Genomic DNA, 21777 nt, shown 5'->3' on the forward strand with positions numbered 1-21777 from the left:
CCTCTTTTTGATTGGGTGGCGTCTTCATTTATGCTAAACGCTGGCTTTTCATTGAAAATCAGGCTTTTTTGTCACCGCCCTGTCTCCTTTTGGGACGGCCCATCTGGACTCAATCGTGTACGGGCGGCGTTACACTGTGTCCTTTATAACTCCGTACTATGTTTTTCCAGTCAGTCCCGTGATGTCTCCCAACCACCAGTTTCCGTCCCTCACTGCTCGATTACTTGCTTCATGGCCAACTGCAGAACGCTTGCCTCCCCCTTTCTCCTGTTTGTTTCATTTACGGTGTAAAAAGCTTATTTTTATTTAACCTGCACTTTCAGTTTCATGGCGAGCACAGCTTTGTTGATATGCGGCTCGCTGTACTTACTTTAACATATTTTTTTATAAAGCGCCCCTTGTCGCGCTTTCACTTAAATATGCTCCATTCCCCCTGCACCCCATGCTGCACGTACTCCTCGCGTTTAAGAAATCTGCGGGCGCCATTGTTCCCCCTTCCTCCCCCCTCCATCAATGCCCTTTGTATGCCTTGTTGCATTCCCACCTGATGCAGTATCCGCTGTATAGTGCTTGCATTTTTTCCCTATATTGGGGCAGCTCTCACAACCTCTGCCTCAGCACACACGGTGCTACCTCAACTTCGGTTGCAGCCAGTGCTCCCGCCCAATACCCACCTTCGTCACTTTCAGGCTTGCAGCCCCTCCGTGGACAAGGGGGAGGAGCAAAAAGAAGGAGGGTGGTAAACATTTTTACTGCCCTGCGCATAACTTGCAATACTCATCTTGCTCCTGTTCACTTTAAAAACAGGTCCCGCAGTATCCTAAAACTGCCTTGGCAATAGGAAAGCAGGAAAGGGCGGACATAAATTACCCCCGATCTCGATTTTTAGCTAACATGTAATGTGAAGGAACAAAAGTAGCATTTAACAACGACTCATTTAGAGCAGTTCCTTATTAAGTCATCTGCCCGTCTGCTGAGAAGTGCCTACGGGCACGAACACTGCTGAGTGCCTGATTTACACCTTCAGCTGGCACACGGTACTGTTAGTGCTAATTAGCAAGACTGTTACAATCGGCCTCTTGTTTAAGTGAGCACTTTTGGGTAATCACAACAGCAAAGCTGCACAACAACATATAGTATATGATATATAAGATTCGATAAGTCGCGAAGGGTGATATTCCTCAATTTGTAATCCTTTATTTCAAAAGCATAAATGAAGCACCATACAGCTGACGCGTTTCGTCCCAAAACAGGGGACTTCTTCAGGGCTTGTGTCAGCTTCAAAGATGTTAATTACTCGACGGTCAGTAGAGAGAGTGGCACCTTATGTAGCTAGAAGTGTATCTCTTTTGTTAACTGTTATAAAGTGCAACTCTCTCTACTGACCGTCGAGTAATTAACATCTTTGAAGCTGTCACCCTTGACACAAGCCCTGAAGAAGCCCCCTGTTTTGGGACGAAACGCGTCGGCTGTATGGTGCTTAATTTATGCTTTTGAAATAAAGGATTACAAATTGAGGAATATCACCCTTCGCGACTTATTGAATCTTAAATATCTTATACTATATGTTGTGGTGCACCTTTGCTGTTGTGATTATGTTTTGAGTTCTTTAGGGAATAGGCACTGTTGCAGTGGGTGCAAATCAGTGTGCACACAACTCCCCATTTGATGATTAGGGGTCAATACCTACGTGGGTTATTCTTTGTTTGGTGCTGTTGAGAAGAAGGTTCCACCGTTGGGTTTCTGTTTTCCAAAAGCACTTTTTGGGTGTTCACGTACAGTGATGCAACTACTGGCAAAAAAAAGCGATGTTCTTTCTCAGCTGGTCGTATGGTTTTTCTCTCCATTCTTGTACATGGCCTACAAAGGTTGTAGATTGTTTACACTACAAACAGAAGCCCCCACTATACCTCTTCACATCTGGGGCTGCACTGTTACAATGTTGTACGTAAGCCCTGGTTCCGGTTGTTCTAGTACAGCAGCTAGAAATTGGGGAGCCAACAAATTAATACAGAGAGCCGAGCCAGGGGCTGGCCTCTGAAGTCAAAGCTGAGCCAAGAGTCTGGCTTGCTCTTAGCACTCGGCACTGAAACTATATTGCTGTGGAAGTCACCCAGGAAAGATCATGATTAACTACAATAGTCTCTTAAAAAAAATGTACTTCTTTAACAAGAGGAAAAGTTTCACCTTCACAGAACATAAACTTAGAAAAATTCATACCCGCCCGCCCTGATTGACAACAATATCATAAGTGAACTAAGAAGCAAGTTAATTGTTGTTCGGCGCACACCCTGAACTCATGCACCTGGGCCTGCACGCACCGGTGCACCAGGGATGGGCGTAATCTCACTTTCCAGGTTTATTGTTGTGGTGACAATGCATGGAACTGGCTCCTGCGAGAGTGGAGTAGGTTAAACTGTGTGTGCGGGGGCGTAGTGATACGCGTCCGCCCCTCTGATAACCCAGGCAGCCTGGGTATGTGTAGTGGAAACTTGGCGGGTATAAATGAAAAGATACCTCCCCGCTTCCTGTGATAACCCAGGCATCCTGGGCATCTGGGGCCTCGTTTATGAAAAGTGACGCATCGCTGCGTGAAAACAGCGATGCGTCACTTTTCACTGCGCACTCCTTGCGACACGAATGATGCGTCATATTTAATGTATGACGCATCATGTCGCAAGGACTTACAGATACAGATGCGTCAGAAATACTGACGTAAGCGCAAAAGTGACGCATTGCTGGAGTGTGTCACAAAAGTGATGCAACTCCAGCAATGCGTCCTTTCACATGGGGAAAGCCCCATGTGAAAGGGCTTGCGTCTGTCTTACGCCTGCTGTGAGGCAGGCGCAAGATTTTGACGCAACAGCATACTAAAAGTGACGCAGTGAAATCTCATAGATTTCACTGCGTCACTATTACGAGGCTTTTTGCGGGGAAACGCCCCCTCTGCATACATTATACCTGACGCAGGTATAATGTGGCGCAGGGGTTTAAAAAGTGATGCATGTAGGTAGATGTGTCACTTTTTAAATATGGCGCAACAAGGCTCATTTTGTACGCCGCTGGTGCGTCACAAAAAGTGACGCACCGGCGGCGCAAAACTGACGCGAGGCCTCATAAATAAGGGCCCTGTTGGTTATAGTTGGTGGGAGGTCCCGTCTCCTTTTGGGACCACCAATCCGGACTGGATCGTTTACTGCGACTCGCAATACTCGTCCTGCTCCGTGTCACTTTAACAAGCATTTGTAATGCAATAGGTTTCGCAGTTACACAAGTTTAAGCTATTGGCATTGTAAATGAAAATGCCTTTTATTTATGTTTTTAAAACGAAAACAAAAATAAAAGGCATTGTTAATTGCAATGTCAATAGCTCAAACTCGCGTACATGTGAGACATATTGCATTGCAAATGCTTGTTACTGATCGTCCCTGCGAAAGTCTGAGACATTTGTCCTTGAATCAGTGCCAGGACACTCTGTACTGGGGGTGCAGACAGTGCACTTTCGAAATAAGAAAATAAATATGTAGATTGAGAGCAAAATAAAACACCTGATAGGTCTTGTGACTGTTATTCGCGCTGGGGCATTTTTACAGCAGGCTCCGAGGGAGGCCCGTCAAGCCAGATGTAGGACGCAGACACAATAAACCCTCGTGCAGGAAGGAGTCTGAAGGACACAGATAAATAACAGGTTTGTTTCTACAGTAAAAACAGATCCCAGCTGTACCTCATCCGCCATCAGGAACAGGTTTTCTTCGGCAGCGAAACGGATGACGTCCTCGATGCACTTCCTGCTCTGGACCTGGCCTGGGATCGAAAACAACAGCGGAGGGTCAGGTGCTGGTTGAAGCATCACTGCTATAGCGCATCGCTTAAAAACAGGACTGTACAGGCATGCGGCGCTACACCCCCACAATCTGTGTACTTACCGGAGAAACCTTCAAGTTCACGTTGAGTGACCCCTCTGACACTTCGGAGTCTTAGTACTACTGGAGGGTCCCACTCTCCTGGCCCGTCAGTCCTCCCGGTCTCCCCCACGACCCCCAGCATGCAGCAACGAATAGGAGGAAGGAAGGCGCGGGGCGACTCTTACCTGTGGGGTTCCCTGGGTAGATGGTGCACACTGGAACCCCTTACCTTTGGGGTGCGGCTAGATGAGGATGTACTAGGGCCCCATTACTTGAGGGGTCCCCTGTGATGCACAGGCCCAATTAACTGGCTGGGATCCTGTGGGCTTCTTGTGTTGACGATGTGTCCTGGGTCCCTTACCTGTGGGGTTGCTCTGGTTGATTATGCACAAAGACTCAAGTGCGCACTAACTAAAAGATGTATCTTTCAAGATTTTACATTTGACATAATTTTAATTCAAAAATGTTTTGTAACTTATTTCATTTTAGGTTCAAATGAATAAAGTAAAGTGGGGTAAATTCCTTGAGGATATGGATATCAAACTGGAGAAATATGGGAAGGAACTAGAGGAGACCAAACTGCGAAAGTTTAAGAGAGACACCATAGACTATAAACTAAATGAGGCCTATACATGGGCGGAAGTCTATGCAAAAAGACGCTTTACAGGAAAGAAACAACAGGCAACTTCATCTCAGGAGAGTATGGTCTCTGACAGTGAAACTAGTACTATCAGACAACCGCTTATCCAGGAGCAATCACGAAAAAAGGACTCTGGAAAAACAGTAACAATTGATTCAGCTTCTACATCAACTATGGATCCTTTTTTAGAGAAGGATTTGAATCTTGCCAAACCCCCGGATCAAATCCCACCGCAGTCTGGCGACAAAAGACAAGAAGAGGAAAAGGCAAAAGAGAAAGAAAAGGAGAAGGAACAAGCGAAGAAGCAGGGGTTACGAAGTCAGAGCAGAATATAGTAGTTAATATTTCGAAATATTCTCCATCTAAATTCGAAATTCAACTGCTGAACAAAGGCCCAACTTTTGTGAGTACATATCGTACCAATGAATTGGAGACAGAGGTGTCATTTTTTAAGTTCATGAGGATTCTACGATTAAAATATTTTTTTACTATCTTGAACCCAATAGCGACAACTGAAAACGCGGAGCAACAATTTAAACCGAAAAGTAGTTTTATGGCACCTGTATCACACAAGAGTTTGGATTTATTTGAAACCCTTGTTAAAGCGGACATGACGAAAATTAAATACAAGAGTAAACTACAAAACTTAACAAGAGCTGAATTGAGTGCATTACGCACTCTTCGCAACAATAAGGATATAATTGTTCAGAAGGCGGACAAAGGAGGAGGATTGGTAATCATGGACTCAGAGTTCTACATAAAGAAAGGCAATGAACATGTCTTAGACACTGAAGTTTACTTGAAATTGCCAAAAGACCCCACAAACGAGATTGCAAACAATCTGGATAGTATTTTGGATAAAGCGGAAGAACTAGGGTGGATTACTAATGCAACCAAAAGATATTTAAGGCAATTATACCCAAGGAGACCGAGAATATACTTTTTGCCAAAAATACACAAATGTTTACAAAATCCGCCAATTAGACCTATTGTTTCAGGATGTTCCTCAATTTTCGAAAATTTGGGCATATATATCGATGCCCAGCTGCAAGCTTTTATGCGAGATTGGCCAACATACCTAGAGGATACTTCACACTTTTTAAGAAGCGTGACTTCATTGGATTTACAAACTGAAGAAAGTTTGGCATTGTGCACAATAGATGTTGTGTCGCTTTATACATCGATTCCTCACCAAATGGGCCTTGAAGCCATAGAATGGGCACTACTGCGAATGGATAAACCTCCAGAAACAAAGTATCTAATTATGCAATTATTGGAGTTCTGTTTACACAACAGTTACTTTGTATGGCAAACTGAGTTCTTCACACAATTAAGCGGAACAGCCATGGGTTTTCCAGGGGCGTGTATTTACGCAAATATCTTCATGGCGAAATTTGAACTGGAGTACATCTTAGAAGATATAACGTGGCAAACTGGCCTTCTGTACTATAAAAGGTACATTGACGACATTTTCCTGGTCTGGAAGAAACCAACAGAAGATCTTAAGCGCAACATACAAAGTCTAAATCTAATCAATCCGAGGATCAAATTTACAAGCCAAATCAGTACCACCACACTTCCTTTCTTGGACGTGCAAGTAAAAATTGAAGGGAATAAGATGAGTACAGAACTCTATAAGAAACCAACTGATAAAAACACAGCACTTCAGTATGGAAGCTTCCATCCTACTACTCTAAAGAACAATCTCCCAGTGTCTCAGTTCATGAGAATAAAAAGGATAGCATCGGATGATGCTCAATGTGCCAAGAGTCTTGAAAGACAGAAGCAATGCTATCTCAACAGAGGGTATCCGGAAAAGCTAATTGACATGCAAATGGAAAGGGTAAAAACAATTCCTAGAACGGAATTACTACAAAAAAAGACCAAAGAGTTGAAAAAGAGAATGGTATTCGTATCAAAGTATTCGACAGCAACAAGAGAAATTAAAAAGACGATACTTAAAAGATGGGACATTTTGCAAATGGAGAGTGATTTTGACCACCTTTATGAACAGAAACCGCTTTTTGCATACTCAAGGTCAAGAAACATAAAAGAATTATTGAGTAGACCAGATGATATGGTATTAGAAGCATCCAGTCCTAGAGGCACAACTAAATGCTACAACTGCAAGAACTGCAATAATGTAATCACTGGTAGCAAACTATCTCATCCCAAAACAGGAGAACAGATAGGGCTTAGACACTCGGCAAATTGCAATGCGGAACACGTAGTATACTCTATAAAATGCCCATGTGGACTACTGTATGTCGGCAAAACCGACAGGAAGATGAAAATACGCTTAGCAGAGCATAAGAGTAGAATCCGCAACAAAAACATAACCTCACCATTGGCCAGGCACTGGATTGAGAAAAACCATACTATAGCGCAAGTTCGTTTTCAGATCATTGAACAAATTCCACAGCGCTTAGGGTTGGACAATGCCAAAATTTTACTCAGGAGAGAAATATATTGGATTTGGAAATTACAGACGATAGTCCCTGATGGGCTCAATGATAAATTGGACATGATATGCTTTCTTTAACTTCAGGCCAGAATCAGTAGCTGATTTTTCGAGGGTTGTCATTAGCATAGTGGCACTTAGAATTGGTGAGATTACACGTGGTACATTTATTGAAAATCAGATACTAACTATTGATTTACAGTTAAAACTTCATTGTAGATATAAAAATGCGCAATGTATGAAATTGTGTTGATATTTATAATGTTTTCCCTTTTTGCTCTTTCCTTTGTTACTGTCTCTTTTTTCTGTCATTAGTATTTTTTTGAAACAACGAATTTGTTTATCAACTTAAGATTAGTTACCTACGAGTGGCTCTACATATCACTAGATATTTGGATATCTTGCATTCGGAATAAACTAGTTACAAACAACCCCCTTCAAATATGGCGCCCACACGCTTGAGTTTAAGTCCGTCCTCGATAACGTGATCGGGTCCGTTGCACTAACACAAGTAAAGGACTAGAGGTTCCCGAGTATACAACGAGGGAAGACGCCGTTACAACGCTACTTCTTTTTAGTCTCCGGTAAGCGTGATTGTTAGGGAGTGCTTTCACTAAGAGGAGAGTCGGTTTTAATAACCAAATACTAAACGTGAACTGCGTTTTACTTATTTCATTTAGTGCGGGAGAATGCGGAAATTTAGCGAGACCCTGGGAATCTGGTAAAAGGCTCGCAGGTAAACAAGCTTTCCCCTATATTTGGAATGGACGGTAATTTTTGCATAAAAGATAGGCCTTTCATGGTCTTCACTTTTTTATTTTTATTAGATTCCTTCAACGTTACAGTTAAACGTCACTGATCCACAGGTGAGCGTTCGTTAATTTAAATGGTAAACAAATCTTCGTGGTTTGTTAAAGACAGATACAGTGACAGTTTTTCTGATTAGATTTCTTTTGTAATTACCCACAGATAGTTTTTTCAACTACTGGAAGCCAAGGTAACGATGTATAAATATCCTCACCAAATACTGTGCTTTTTGCAAGCTTTCAGTATATGCACTCACGTAATTTATAATTTTTTCAGACTCTACAGGAACTCCTTAACACACGTAATTTATACTCCAACCAGTTAGTTAGGTAAGAGAATTCAACACCAGTCGGTTTAACATAGACTATTTCTTTAAACGCATCGAAACTAATTAGGTTTCCTTTTCCTTTCTTCTTTTATAGGCCCCTGACGAAGGGGTGGAAACCCCGAAATGCATTGGGTTGTGTATATAACTGTGTTGTGTATCAATTGATCAGTGAAAAAATGTATGATAAAAGGCAATAATTGTGTATTGTTTATGTATATATTGCAATGAACTTTACTTTATTCATTTGAACCTAAAATGAAATAAGTTACAAAACATTTTTGAATTAAAATTATGTCAAATGTAAAATCTTGAAAGATACATCTTTTAGTTAGTGCGCACTTGAGTCCTTGTGATCTCGCGATCCCTGGCTACATACATTGATTAGGGTGTTGGCAGGCACCAATCTAGTGCAGCACACATACCGTACAAGTGATCTATTTTGATTAACAGAGTGCAATACCACCAACCATTCATGATTATGCACAAAGACCGTTTACTTGTGGGGCTCCCCTGGGTTGATGACACTGGGTCCCCTAATTGTGGGGTTCCCATAGTGGAATGATACATAGGGCCCCTTAACCTTGCAGTTCCCCTAGTTTATGCATACTAGGCCCCTGACTTGTGGGGTTCCTTGCATTGATGATGCACAGCACTCTACCTGTGGGGGTAGCCAGGTTGTTGCATACTTGGCCCCTTACCTGCAGGGTTCCCCTAGTTCATGCACACTGGGCCCCTTACCTGCAGGGTTCCCCTAGTTCATGCATACTGGGCCCCTTACCTGAAGGGTTCCCACAATTCATGCACACTGGGCCCTTACCTGCAGGGTTCCCACAGTTCATGCACACAGGGACCCTTACCTGCAGGGTTCCCCTACTTCAGGCACTCTGAGCCCCTTGCCTGCAGGGTTCCCCTAGTTCATGCACACTGGGCCCCTTACCTGCAGGGTTCCCACAGTTCATGCACACTGGGCCCTTACCTGCAGGGTTCCCACAGTTCATGCACACTGGGCCCGTTACCTTCAGGGTTCCCCTAGTTCAAGCACACTCTGCTCCTTACCTGCAGGGTTCCCACAGTTCATGCACACTGGGCCCCTTAACAGCAGGGTTCCCCTAGTTCATGCACACTGGGCCCCTTACTTGCAGGGTTCCCACAGTTCATGCACACTGAGCCCTTACCTGCAGGGTTCCCCTAGTTCATGCACACTGGGCCCTTACCTGCAGGGTTCCCACAATTCATGCACACTGGGCACTTACCTGCAGGGTTCCCCTAGTTCATGCACACTGGGCCCTTACCTGCAGGGTTCCCGCAATTCATGCACACTGGGCCCTTACCTGCAGGGTTCCACTAGCTCATGCACACTGGGCCCTTACCTGCAGGGTTCCCACAGTTCAGGTACACTGGGCACTTACCTGCAGGGTTCCCACAGTTCAGGTACACTGGGCCCTTACCTGCAGGGTTCCCCTAGTTCATGCACACTGGACCCCTTACCTGCAGGGTTCCCCTAGTTCATGCATACTGGGCCCCTTACCTGCAGGGTTCCCACAGTTCATGCACACTGGGCCCTTACCTGCAAGGTTCCCACAGTTCATGCACACTGGGCCCCTTACCTGCAGGGTTCCCACAGTTCATGCACACAGGGACCCTTACCTGCAGGGTTCCCCTAGTTCAAGCACACTGAGCCCCTTGCCTGCAGGGTTCCCCTAGTTAATGCACACTGGGCCCCTTACCTGCAGGGTTCCCACAGTTCATGCACACTGGGCCCTTACCTGCAGGGTTCCCACAGTTCATGCACACTGGGCCCCTTACCTGCAGGGTTCCCACAGTTCATGCACACAGGGACCCTTACCTGCAGGGTTCCCCTAGTTTAGGCACACTGAGCCCCTTGCCTGCAGGGTTCCCCTAGTTAATGCACACTGGGCCCCTTACCTGCAGGGTTCCCACAGTTCATGCACACTGAGCCCTTACCTTCAGGGTTTCCCTAGTTCAAGCACACTCCGCTCCTTACCTGCAGGGTTCCCTCAGTTCATGCACACTGGGCCCCTTAACTGCAGGGTTCCCCTAGTTCAGGCACACTGAGCCCCTTGCCTGCAGGGTTCCCCTAGTTAATGCACACTGGGCCCCTTACCTGCAGGGTTCCCACAGTTCATGCACACTGAGCCCTTACCTTCAGGGTTTCCCTAGTTCAAGCACACTCCGCTCCTTACCTGCAGGGTTCCCTCAGTTCATGCACACTGGGCCCCTTAACTGCAGGGTTCCCCTAGTTCATGCACACTGGGCCCTTTACCTGCAGGGTTCCCACAGTTCATGCACACTGAGCCCTTACCTGCAGGGTTCCCACAGTTCATGCACACTGGGCCCCTTACCTGCAGGGTTCCCACAGTTCATGCACACAGGGACCCTTACCTGCAGGGTTCCCCTAGTTTAGGCACACTGAGCCCCTTGCCTGCAGGGTTCCCCTAGTTAATGCACACTGGGCCCCTTACCTGCAGGGTTCCCACAGTTCATGCACACTGAGCCCTTACCTTCAGGGTTTCCCTAGTTCAAGCACACTCCGCTCCTTACCTGCAGGGTTCCCTCAGTTCATGCACACTGGGCCCCTTAACTGCAGGGTTCCCCTAGTTCAGGCACACTGAGCCCCTTGCCTGCAGGGTTCCCCTAGTTAATGCACACTGGGCCCCTTACCTGCAGGGTTCCCACAGTTCATGCACACTGAGCCCTTACCTTCAGGGTTTCCCTAGTTCAAGCACACTCCGCTCCTTACCTGCAGGGTTCCCTCAGTTCATGCACACTGGGCCCCTTAACTGCAGGGTTCCCCTAGTTCATGCACACTGGGCCCTTTACCTGCAGGGTTCCCACAGTTCATGCACACTGAGCCCTTACCTGCAGGGTTCTCATGGTTCATGCACACTGGGCCCCTTACCTGCAGGGTTCCCACTGTTCATGCACACTGAGCCCTTACCTGCAGGGTTCCCATAGTTCATGCACACTGGGCCCCTTAACTGCAGGGTTCCCCTAGTTCATGCACACTGGGCCCCTTACCTGCAGGGTTCCCACAGTTCATGCACACTGAGCCCTTACCTGCAGGGTTCCCCTAGTTCATGCACACTGGGCCCCTTACCTGCAGGGTTCCCCTAGTTCATGCACACTGGGCACTTACCTGCAGGGTTCCCACAGTTCAGGTACACTGGGCCCTTACCTGCAGGGTTCCCCTAGTTCCGGGCACACCGGGCCCTTACCTGCAGGGTTCCCACATTTCATGCACACTGGGCCCCTTACCTGCAGGGTTCCCCTAGTGCATGCGCACCCAGTCCTTTGCCTGTGGGGTTCCCCTAGTTCATGCAAACTGGGCCCCTTACCTGCAGGGTTCCCACAGTTTATGCACACTGGGCCCCTTACGTGCAGGGTTGCCCTAGTTCCGGGCACACCGGGCCCTTACCTGCAGGGTTCCCACATTTCATACACACTGGGTCCCTTACCTGCAGGGTTCCCCTAGTGCATGCGCACCCAGTCACTTGCCTGTGGGGTTCCCCTAGTTCATGCAAACTGGGCCCCTTACCTGCAGGGTTCCTACAGTTTATGCACACTGGGCCCCTTACGTGCAGGGTTGCCCTAGTTCATGCACACTGGGCTCCTTACCTGCAGCGTTTCCATAGTTCATGCAAACTGGGCCCCTTATTTGAAGGGTTCTCCTAGTTCATGCACACCCAGTTCCTTACCTGCAGCGTCTCCACAGTTCCTGCACACTGGGCCCTTACCTGCAGGGTTCCCACAGTTCATGCACACTTGGCCCCTTACCTGCAGGGTTCCCTTAGTTCATGCACACCCGGTTCCTTACCTGCAGCGTTTCCACAGTTCATGCACACTGGGCCCTTACCTGCAGGGTTCCCACAGTTCATGCACACTTGGCCCCTTACCTGCAGGGTTCCCTTAGTTCATGCACACCCGGTTCCTTACCTGCAGCGTTTCCACAGTTCATGCACACTGGGCCCCTTGCCTGCAGCGTTTCCACAGTTCATGCACACTGGGCCCCTTACCTGTGGGGTTCCCCTAATTCATGCACACTGGGTCCCTTACAGCTGGTGTTCCTCTAATTCACGGGTACTGGCAAACATTTTCCTAGGGGCTAAAAAGTTTGGTGTGTGGGGTAACCAAGGGCTGCATTGATTAAAACAGGCAAGGCACGCAGGGTGGCAGTTGAGGAGGGATGGGTGGGGAATAGGGGGGTCTAGGGGTAGCGAAGCATGTATATCTAGTGTGCTGAATTGCACAATGTGAAACTAGAAAACCCGGGAACAAGCTCAGCGTACCTACTTAAGCAAATTGTGTGATACCAGGCAATTGATTTATTTCACTTTCCCTCCTTTTTCTTCATTATCACATAAAAAAGGACCTCTGAATATATGACTTCAGGATGTGCATTGTACAAAACCCATTTATTTAGCATATTTTAATAGTAGTGCTGATGCGAGTAAACAGCAGCCAGGTGCAGCATTTGACCAGGGGGCACATGTAGAGGTCATGAGGGCCGTTTGCGACCCCTGGACCGTAGTTTGAGTAGTTGTATGCACACTGGGCCCCTTACCTGTGGGGTTCCCATAGTTTATGCACACTGGGCCCCTTAGCTGTGGGGTTCCTACAGTTCATGCCCTTTTACCTGTGGGGTTCCCACAGTTCATGCCCCTTTACCTGTGGGGTTCCCACAGTTCATGCCCCTTTACCTGTGAGGTTCCCACAGTTCATGCCCCTTTACCTGTGGACTTCCCCCAGTTCATTCACACTGGGCCCCTTACCTGTGGGGTTCCCACAGTTCATGCACACTGGGCCTCTTTACCAGTGGGGTTCCCACAGTTCATGCCCCCTTACCTGTGGGGTTCCCACAGTTCATGCACACGGGGCTCCTTACCTGTGGGGTTCCCCGGGTTGATGATGCACAGAACCTTCGGATTGCAGTGCTTCCTGGCCGCATTGAGCGCCTTTCTCAGCTCTGCGATGTTCAATGCCCAGCAGTTCTCCTCGTCCAGGTAGTAGTTCACCTGCACGGCGTCCAGCTCTGCCAGGGCGGCGGAGTACAGCGGGTACTGAGGGATGGGGATCAGGACTCCAGTCTTGGACTTGCCCTGGCCAGCCACCAGGAGCTTTAGCATGGTCTAAAGCCAGAGAAACAAGAAGAGATGGTGTGAGGCTGCAGCATCTGTGACGTGTCAGGATATGAACCTCTTAAACACCATGTGTCTGGACACCATCTATAACAGGTTGTATGCCCGTGTTCATACCCATTATACTTAACAAACAAAGGGGGGAGAGAGAGGTTAGAATGGATTCATTCTCCCTGGGCATACATAAATAAACAGTTAGAATCTACTCCTTGGAAATTAGGGGTGTTACCTCCGCAGGGGGGAACACCTTTATGTTTTTAGGTCCCCTCACACACCAACAGGCACCTTGGTGTCATGCTTCATCATCGGGGCCATCGTACCCCTCTACGGGGTACGGCGTGCTGCGACCTACGAAGACGCGGGAGCACTTGTATAAGACTATGTGTGATGTTGGTGTAGGTAGGGGTTTTTTTTTGTAGATGTGAGTGTATAGTGGGGTTTCGGGAATGGTGAAAGTTAAAAAGAACCTGGCTCGTGGGGTGACTAAAAATTATTTAATAACCCCCGGGCTGGTGCTGTTAAAAAAAGAGGATAGGAGGTCTCTACGCAGACATTGTGCGTTAACTCCTTTTTGTGTGCGTCGACAAGCACCTTCTTCAGGACGGGGTGCACAAATCCCCACCTTCCTCACGTTTCTCTAACTGATACTAGAAATTCCTAATAAAAGTGAGGAAGAAATATTAATAGTGCCTGTTATGTGCCTATCAAAAAAAGAAGGAGGTAACACCCTCATACCCATTATACGCCATGTGCCTTAACACATAATCTGTGACATGTCTCGTGCCCACAAATATATCTGTTACAGACCATGTGACGGGGGTAATATCTGTGACATGCCTTGTGCCCAGGTATATAACTTTTACATGCCATGTGGCAGTGTGCATCATCTAGGACATATCATGTGCCTGGGAATATACCCGTTGCACGACATGTGCCAGAGTGCATCATCAGTGACACATGTCTTTCCAGTGTATATACTAGGGTCGGGTGGAACTCGCAGTTTCACTCCATAGAATTCTGCGGAGTTACATAAAAACTCCATGAGATTCTATGGAGTTTTGCCAACGGGCATAAAACATGCACGTCGCACTGCTTGTGCTGCAATTCAGAGCCGGGAGAATTAGCAGCACTAAAAACAAGCATTGACATAGCCAATAGGTCTCGCCTTTGGGACATTATAAGTGTTTAGCCATGCAACAGTTGATGTTGTTGCACCAAGGATATTGTGCTGCATATCTTAATACTTATAAGGTCCCAAAAGCGAGACCTATTGGCTATGCCAATGCTTGTTTCAACTAAGAGTAGCAGTTAACAGTGGCTAAACCAGGGATCTCTAATAAATTAATGGTGGCTCTTGAGCACCCTACAAGTAGCTCTCAGCAGTGGAGGCAACCCCATATAGTTCATTCAGAGGAAATGTGCTGATTAAAGAAGGCGGCACAGCTCCTCTCCAGACCCTTAGAGGAGAAGGCAGGCAAACCAAGAAAGGGTCTCCTGATAACATTCAATACACAATGTGCTTGACTATGGTGTCTGCCACATGGCCATCTGTCTCCACTCTCAATGTAGAAATAGCAAAAGGAGTGTAGCCATGTTGTAATCCCTGCTCTCTCAGTCACAATCTGTGTGAACAGGCAAAAAAAAGAGTGCCAGCAGTAACAAGTGAAGACTGAAGGAGTCAGAGTGAAAATGATAGAGCTGGGTGCATGATTAGCCCAGGAGCTGAAAGAGCATGGTCCAGATCCAGAGTTGAGACCAGCCACAAGTGTGTGTGTAAATCTGCGTGTGTGTGTGCTGTTGTGTCTTTTCCTAATACACAGCATGTAACTATGCCTAGTGTTGAGGACCACCGAAAGAATATTGTTGGACCCGGCCTCGTGGCGTGGTCCTCCCTGATCCATGCAGCTCCCCATGACCCTGATCCATCCGACCCTTCCCGCCATGACCCACATCCCGACACTGGGCTCCCCGTCCTCGGCCCCATTTTCCTGGTTAACAAGGCCGAGGCCCATGTCCCTGCACCTAAGATGGCCGCCCCGGCCCCAGCCCGACCTCGGCCGTCGGCGCCATACCCAGCCAGGGGGTAGAGCTCTCCCTGTGAGTGTGAGAGGGCGGAGTAGCTACATCACACCTTCCACCTCCCCTCGAGAGATGAGTTTCGATCACCCATCCGGCCTCCCTGAGGCCTGGCTCCAGGCCTGCTGAGTGTTTGGGATCCCTCCAGACCCCACTTGAAAGGATGAAAGGAGCAGCCGAGGCGGAACCCCCAACAACCAGCCCCCAGGTGCTAAGACCTCCGCCTGCGAGGACACCGGACATCAAAGGAAGGGAGTCCTATATCAAGGGTGGCTCTGGGACGAACAAATCAGTTGTATCCTGGACTACATGAGCCCTGCTGACGCTGTCGCGGCTCCTTTGCAATCGAAGAGACTATCGAGCCCTGCTGACCTCGTTGCGGCTCTCCTGCAATACGAAGAACGATCTGAGCCCTGCTGACGCTGTTGCCGGCTCCCTCGCAACCAAAGAGATCACCGAGCCCTGCTGACGCTGGCGCGGCTCCCTCGCAACCGAAGAGATCATCGAGCCCTGCTGATCTGATCGCGGCTCCCCAAGACCGTAAGAACTGCAATATCCTAACTCGTTCCCTGCTGATTCGATCGTGGCTCAGAGACTATTCTGGTCCGGCTGGACCCAAGATCATCCATCAGTTGTAACAAATGGCATCAAAAGCGTTGCCTTTTATTGAGGTTGGTAGTGGGAGACTGGGCCTGAAATGTAAAAGGACCAAAGATCCCTACATTGATCAGCCCATGGTGAGCATGCAGAATCAAAATAAATATTAAGGTCTCCAAGTAATACTAAGTGTGTCAGAACTACTAGCTGTTGTCAACATTACGGAAAGATTACTGCATTCACTGGTGGCTGCAGTGGGTCGATAAACTAAAATTATTGAATAAAGACCCTGCAGATTTTCTATTTTGAGTCTCAAGGTCAGATGTTTAAACGCAATCTCAGTCACACACTTCAAAGAATTTTCGCCCAAAACGACACACCTATGTATTTTGTAAGCTGCCAGAGACTAATAAAAAAGGTGAACCCCCTCAAATAGGTTTTTCTGTAGTATGCCGGAATATTTTTACACAGGAGCCACACAAAGTTGCCTTCGTGTCTCTGTGCAAGATGAAGTCTCTGCCAGTAGATGGTGCGTTATTTGGAAATCAACGAAATTTCAAATGGGAAGCATTAAAATGGTGTTTGCTTTGTTTTTGCTTTTCTTAAAATAAGGCGAGTATAGTAAAACAGCAGTTGGCTCTCTGAGCTCACGCAAAGGGTAATAAAACACAGAGGAGGGTGAGCACAGATCTGCTGGTAGAGTAAGCAAGACAAGCATTTACAATGCAATGGCCTCGGCTTTGTTAAAGTTAGAGCTATTGGCATTGCAAATGGCATTTTTTTCATTTTTCATTTTTTAAAAACATAAATACATGGTATTGTCATTTACAATGGCAATAGGTGAGCATTAGAGAGTAGTAGAGAGTATTAGCGGACACAGAGCCACACACACACACATACAGACCGACACACACACACAGAGAGCCACACACATGGAGCCAAACAGGAACACGACGGGCAGGTAGAAGGCCACCCTGCCCCTTCCAGCAGGCCTCACTGCTGCAGGGGTCTGGGGTCGGCCCTGCATGGGGGGGGGGGGGCTGAGCGATTGATTGACTTGGACTCGGACAGGGCCCTGCAGACCGCCCACCCCTATGCACACCCTAAGGTTTGAACCTACCCGCCCTGGGGGCCGCTAGCACAACCACTGCAGAGTAAACCCCTGCACCCCCAACCCGGGCTGAGTAATAACTGCGCTCCTCTGGCGTGCTATGCAACTGCCCCCTCACTGACCGGGGCAGTGGGGGAGAGTGCACTGCAGGACGTGACACCCCCAGAGACACCCCCAGAAGGACTTGCTCAACCAAGGGCTATACCAGGTGCTGGCCAGGGTCAGAAAACAGGCTCTGGCACCAGAATAAAATGGCCCCTAATTTGAGAATCGGTTGGCAAAAAAAAGGTGCCCCTCGTTTGCAAAGTGGGGCACTTCTGAACTTGCAAGGTTTGGAAGAGTGAATGCTTTTGAGCTTGCTGCAGGCAATGCTTGTTCAAATATTAGGGAAACCAACACTAAAAACTGGACAAATAGAGCATGAAAAAGATCCCCAAACAACCCGTCTCTTGTACTAATCTCCACCGGACACCCTGCATTTACAGTCTAGCCTCCCTTTAGGTTTCCACAAGGTAATGCCATACTAATAGCTGATGATGCATGGGTTGCCAGAAGACTGTCAATGGTAGTACACCAGAATACGAATGACCCCACCAGTATCACTTGATAGGCAACACTTCATAGCCCCCTACACGGTCTACACGTGGAATGTGAATGGTCTAGGTGACCGAATTAAGAGATGTCTGGTGCAGGCTCATATCAAACGGGTCACCCTGATATAGTGCTCCTACAGGAGACCCATCTGCGGGGGACTAGGTGTGGTTTCCTGGGTAGGAAACCTTACACCGTCCTAGCACATGCGGGATACACAACGGGGTCCCGAGGAGTAGCTATACTAATAAAACGATCCCACCTTCCAGGTTCATCGTACATGGATAGACGAACAGGGCACATATGTGGGAGTCAATGGGCGATGGGGTAGGACCGAATTCACGATCATATCTGTGTATGCCCCCCCAGATACAGGCCAGGACCTTAAAGGGAGTCACCGACATACTGCTTGAAACCCCGAATGCCCTACTAGTAATAGGTGGTGCCTTTAATGACGTAATGCACCCAGACGTTGACAGGACCGGGAACTCCACACGGATAGGGACGGAAACGCACTTAGCGCGATTCGCTAAATCCTTAGGCCTTGTAGATGTCTGGAGAGCAGAGCACCTGCGAGACACTTGCTTCTCATACTACTCAGGGGCACATCAGGTGTATTCTAGATTAGACTACATTTTCGTGACGCTGGCCTAAGGGGACAGATTAGGGGGGCTGAATATCGAGCCCGTGGCCTATCAGATCACTCACCACTGGAGGTCAGTATCGGTAATGATAGAGTTAGACCCAGAGGGGAGTGGCGCCTTCCGGCATGGGAGTTGCAAAATAAGGAACTACGCCATGGCCTTCGGGCGGATACGAAAGTCTATTTCGCTGAAAACATGGGTTCGGTCCAATCAGGGGTGGTGATCTGGGAAGCGTAAAAGACGGTCCTCAGGGACCGTGCGCAAAACAGGCTATCCTGGGCAAAGAAAAAGGAGAGGGAAGAGATGGCCGAATGTGAAGCCCAGATTCTGGTACTGGAAAAGATGTGCCTAACCCACAATAATGAACAATATAGGCGTTGTCTGCGGAACGCGCAACTTAACTATAGGGCCATAGCGACGCAAGAAGCAAAGACACACAAATTAGCTACGCTCCACAGGTTATATGACGTCAGTGATAAGTCGGGAAAGTTGTTGGCGTGGCTCAGCCGCAGGGAAATGGAAGCCCGCTGGGTCGAGGCAATAACAGATGAGGCGGGCGCGCAGATACATCTAGACAAAGAGATAGCAGAGGCGTTTGCCACTTACTATGGTGCTTTTTATGAAGCCTGGGACCTGCGGGGGGCCCCGGCTATAACGGAATATCTGGAGGCGGTTGAAGTGCCTCACCTATCAGAGGAAGACAGGGACAGTTTGGAAGCGGACCTTTCACTTGAAGAAATCCGTCAGGCTATCACCAGGCTCAGACCTGGTAAGACACTGGGACCAAATGGTTTACCGGCAGAATTTGTTTAACTGGGATCAGACTTGCTAGCCCCACATCTCCTATCCCTATTTAAAGGCGCGATAGAAGAGGAGACCCTCCCACCTGATTTGCGCAGAGCAACTGTAGCGTAGTTCCTATTTTCCCAATAGGCCCTGCGCATTGGAATAACATAAACAGTAGTATCGACGTAGAAGTGCGGATCTTCCAGGCCTCCACTGACTATGCTAAACTTAATTGGGTTTGTTACCAACTAGCTCAGAGGTCACTGGAAACTTTCTTGACTGAAATAGGAAGTGATCAGTTTCCCTGGCACAGACAAGAAGGGATTCAGTTTTCCAACAACCGTGCAACATGACAACTTTGCTCCTCAGATCAAGAGTCAATCTCTAGGGTCGTGTGAAACAATAGACAGTTATTTTACTCAGTCAGGTTGGTGCAGATTACTTCCACAATATGTAGAGAATAGAGAGAAGGGCGTTTGTCAATAAAAGGTTAACATTTATTGAACAGTCTTTCTTCTCATACAAGAGAAATGAATTGCCACAATTGCAAGACTTGTTATTATAAAAAGTACGTACAGTAAGATAAGTATTGCGAAATAATACTGTAAAAGCATTGATATGGTTTCTTAGCCATACAATGGTTTAAAAGTAATAAAACATATATACATTAGGCTAAAATACTCAACTGGTGCTTCTAACTACGCCTACCCCAGTGTACCTGACCTAAGCCTAATACTTGGGAGGGGAGTAGGTAAGTAGCTTTAAGTTAAGTTGGTTTTGCCAAGGTTTGCTTCAAGAATTCTCTCTCAAGGGTTTAGTCAACACCATACCTCTGGAATAGAATGATGGAGGTCTGGTATCTCCCTCAGGGCTCGATATCCCAGTCACCCGCAAGGGTAGACCAGAAACGCTGGAGCTGGATTTCTCTGCAGGAGAAAGGCAGCGTCTCTTCTCAGCGCGTCGAGGAGGAGGAGGGGGGACAGCGTCCGCGGGCAGCTTGCATCTGCTGGGCTCTTGCAGGGGGACGGCTGTTCAGCTCCTAAGTTCACCACACCATCGTTCACTAGTTAGCAGCGATAGCAGTAGCGATAGCAGCTATGATATCTTCAGCATAACAGTAGCTTCAGGCGACAGGCAACAGGACATTGCTTAAGGCAACGTTGGTAGTATTTATACCTGAAAGGTGCCTTGGTTGACGTAAGTTTTCTGGACATAAGACGTCAATAAAGATGTCACTAGGAAGTGATCGTCTATCAGTGCTCATTAGAGTTCTATTACTAATCAAAACACAGCAAGCGGGGATTTCCAGGTTTGCTGAGTTTTTATCTTGTTGAAGAACTCGGAGTGTTAATCTAGGAATCTCAGATAGTAACTTCTGCTCTGTCATTGCACTAATTGGTTGCAAAGGAAGTGGCAGAGAAAGCTATTCTGGAATGTGGCTCTGTTCGTGTGAGGCCAGAGATGAGTTTCTGAATATTGCACTTGAACGGTTATGCCAATATAGGGAATAAATGGATTTATAGCCGAATAGGGGCATAAGGTCACAGTATCGATCAGGATCCTAGATTAGAACGCCACACAACCATTGTTCCTATACACAAAGCTGGGAAGCCACCGATGGAGTGTGCCTCATACCGTCCCATTTCCCTCCTAAATATGGAGGCGAAGATCCTAGCAACGGTACTGTCCCTACGCATGAAACAGGTCATTACTGACCTGGTAGACAAAGACCAAACGGGTTTTATGCCCGGAAGGGTGACCCGGATGAACCTGCGCCAAACCCACAATTGGATGATGGAGGCACTATCCCGCGCGCAACCCCATCTCCTACTCTACCTAGACGCCGAAAAGGCATTTGTTGCGGTCCACTGGCCTTTTCTTGAGGCTACTCTAATTCGATTCGGATTTGGTCGATTGTACCGGAGCTGGGTGCGCCTGCTGTATACGGCGCCAATGGCGCGAGTGAGAGTGAACAGTCGGTTGTCCCGAGAATTCCCAATACAGAGAGGCACCCGGCAGGGATGCCCACTCTCCCCGCTCCTATTTGCTCCCACAATAGAAATAATAGCATGTGTGGTGCGACAACATCCTGATATAAGAGGATTTAGATTGTCAGCAGCAGATGCAGCAGAGGAAAAAATTTCCCTGTACGCTGACGACATACTCCTGTATGTTACCGACCCTGAAACTACCCTTCCCATTTTTTTTGAGGCACTGAACACATACGCCACGTATTCAGGTTACACCATCAATTGGCACAAATCGGTCATATTCAGTCCCAAGGCGGGATACGACTGACCATCCATACCCCACACTCTGCAGATAGCGAACCATGGTTTTACGCACTTAGGGATTTATTTAACACCGGACAAGCAACGGTCTTATAACAAAAATATACACCGCATCCTCCTCGCCTTTAAAGTAGATGCTCAACGATGGAGGAAACTTCCCCTTACCATACTAGGCAGAGTGGCCATGTTCAAGATGATCACACTCCCAAAATTCCTGTATGCCCTCCAAAACGAGTATTTCCCCCTCGCGCAACAAGTGTTCCACACGATTAACGAGGAACTGAGATCTCTGCTGTGGTTAGGAAAACAGCCCAGAATAGTCCTCACCACGCTATACCGCAATTAGTATAATGGGGGGATATCGCTCCTAGATATTAAGGCATA

The 21777-nt window shown here is 47.6% G+C and overlaps 1 protein-coding gene across 1 annotated transcript in view; it reads right to left on the bottom strand.

The window, feature by feature from the left end:
- Window positions 1–21777, bottom strand: part of LOC147724879 (alanine aminotransferase 2-like) — a 386240-nt gene that overhangs the window by 87532 nt on the left and 276931 nt on the right. Inside the window, exons 5-6 of the mRNA XM_086918124.1 lie at window positions 13045–13288; window positions 3725–3804 (exon numbers count right to left, since the gene is read on the bottom strand). Coding sequence (XP_086774250.1) covers window positions 3725–3804; window positions 13045–13288 — 324 coding nt within the window. The remainder of the gene's footprint in view (window positions 1–3724; window positions 3805–13044; window positions 13289–21777) is intronic.

The sequence above is a fragment of the Lissotriton vulgaris genome, chromosome 4_1 (assembly GCF_964263255.1).
Source record: "Lissotriton vulgaris chromosome 4_1, aLisVul1.2, whole genome shotgun sequence".
Lineage (NCBI taxonomy): Eukaryota > Metazoa > Chordata > Amphibia > Caudata > Salamandridae > Lissotriton > Lissotriton vulgaris.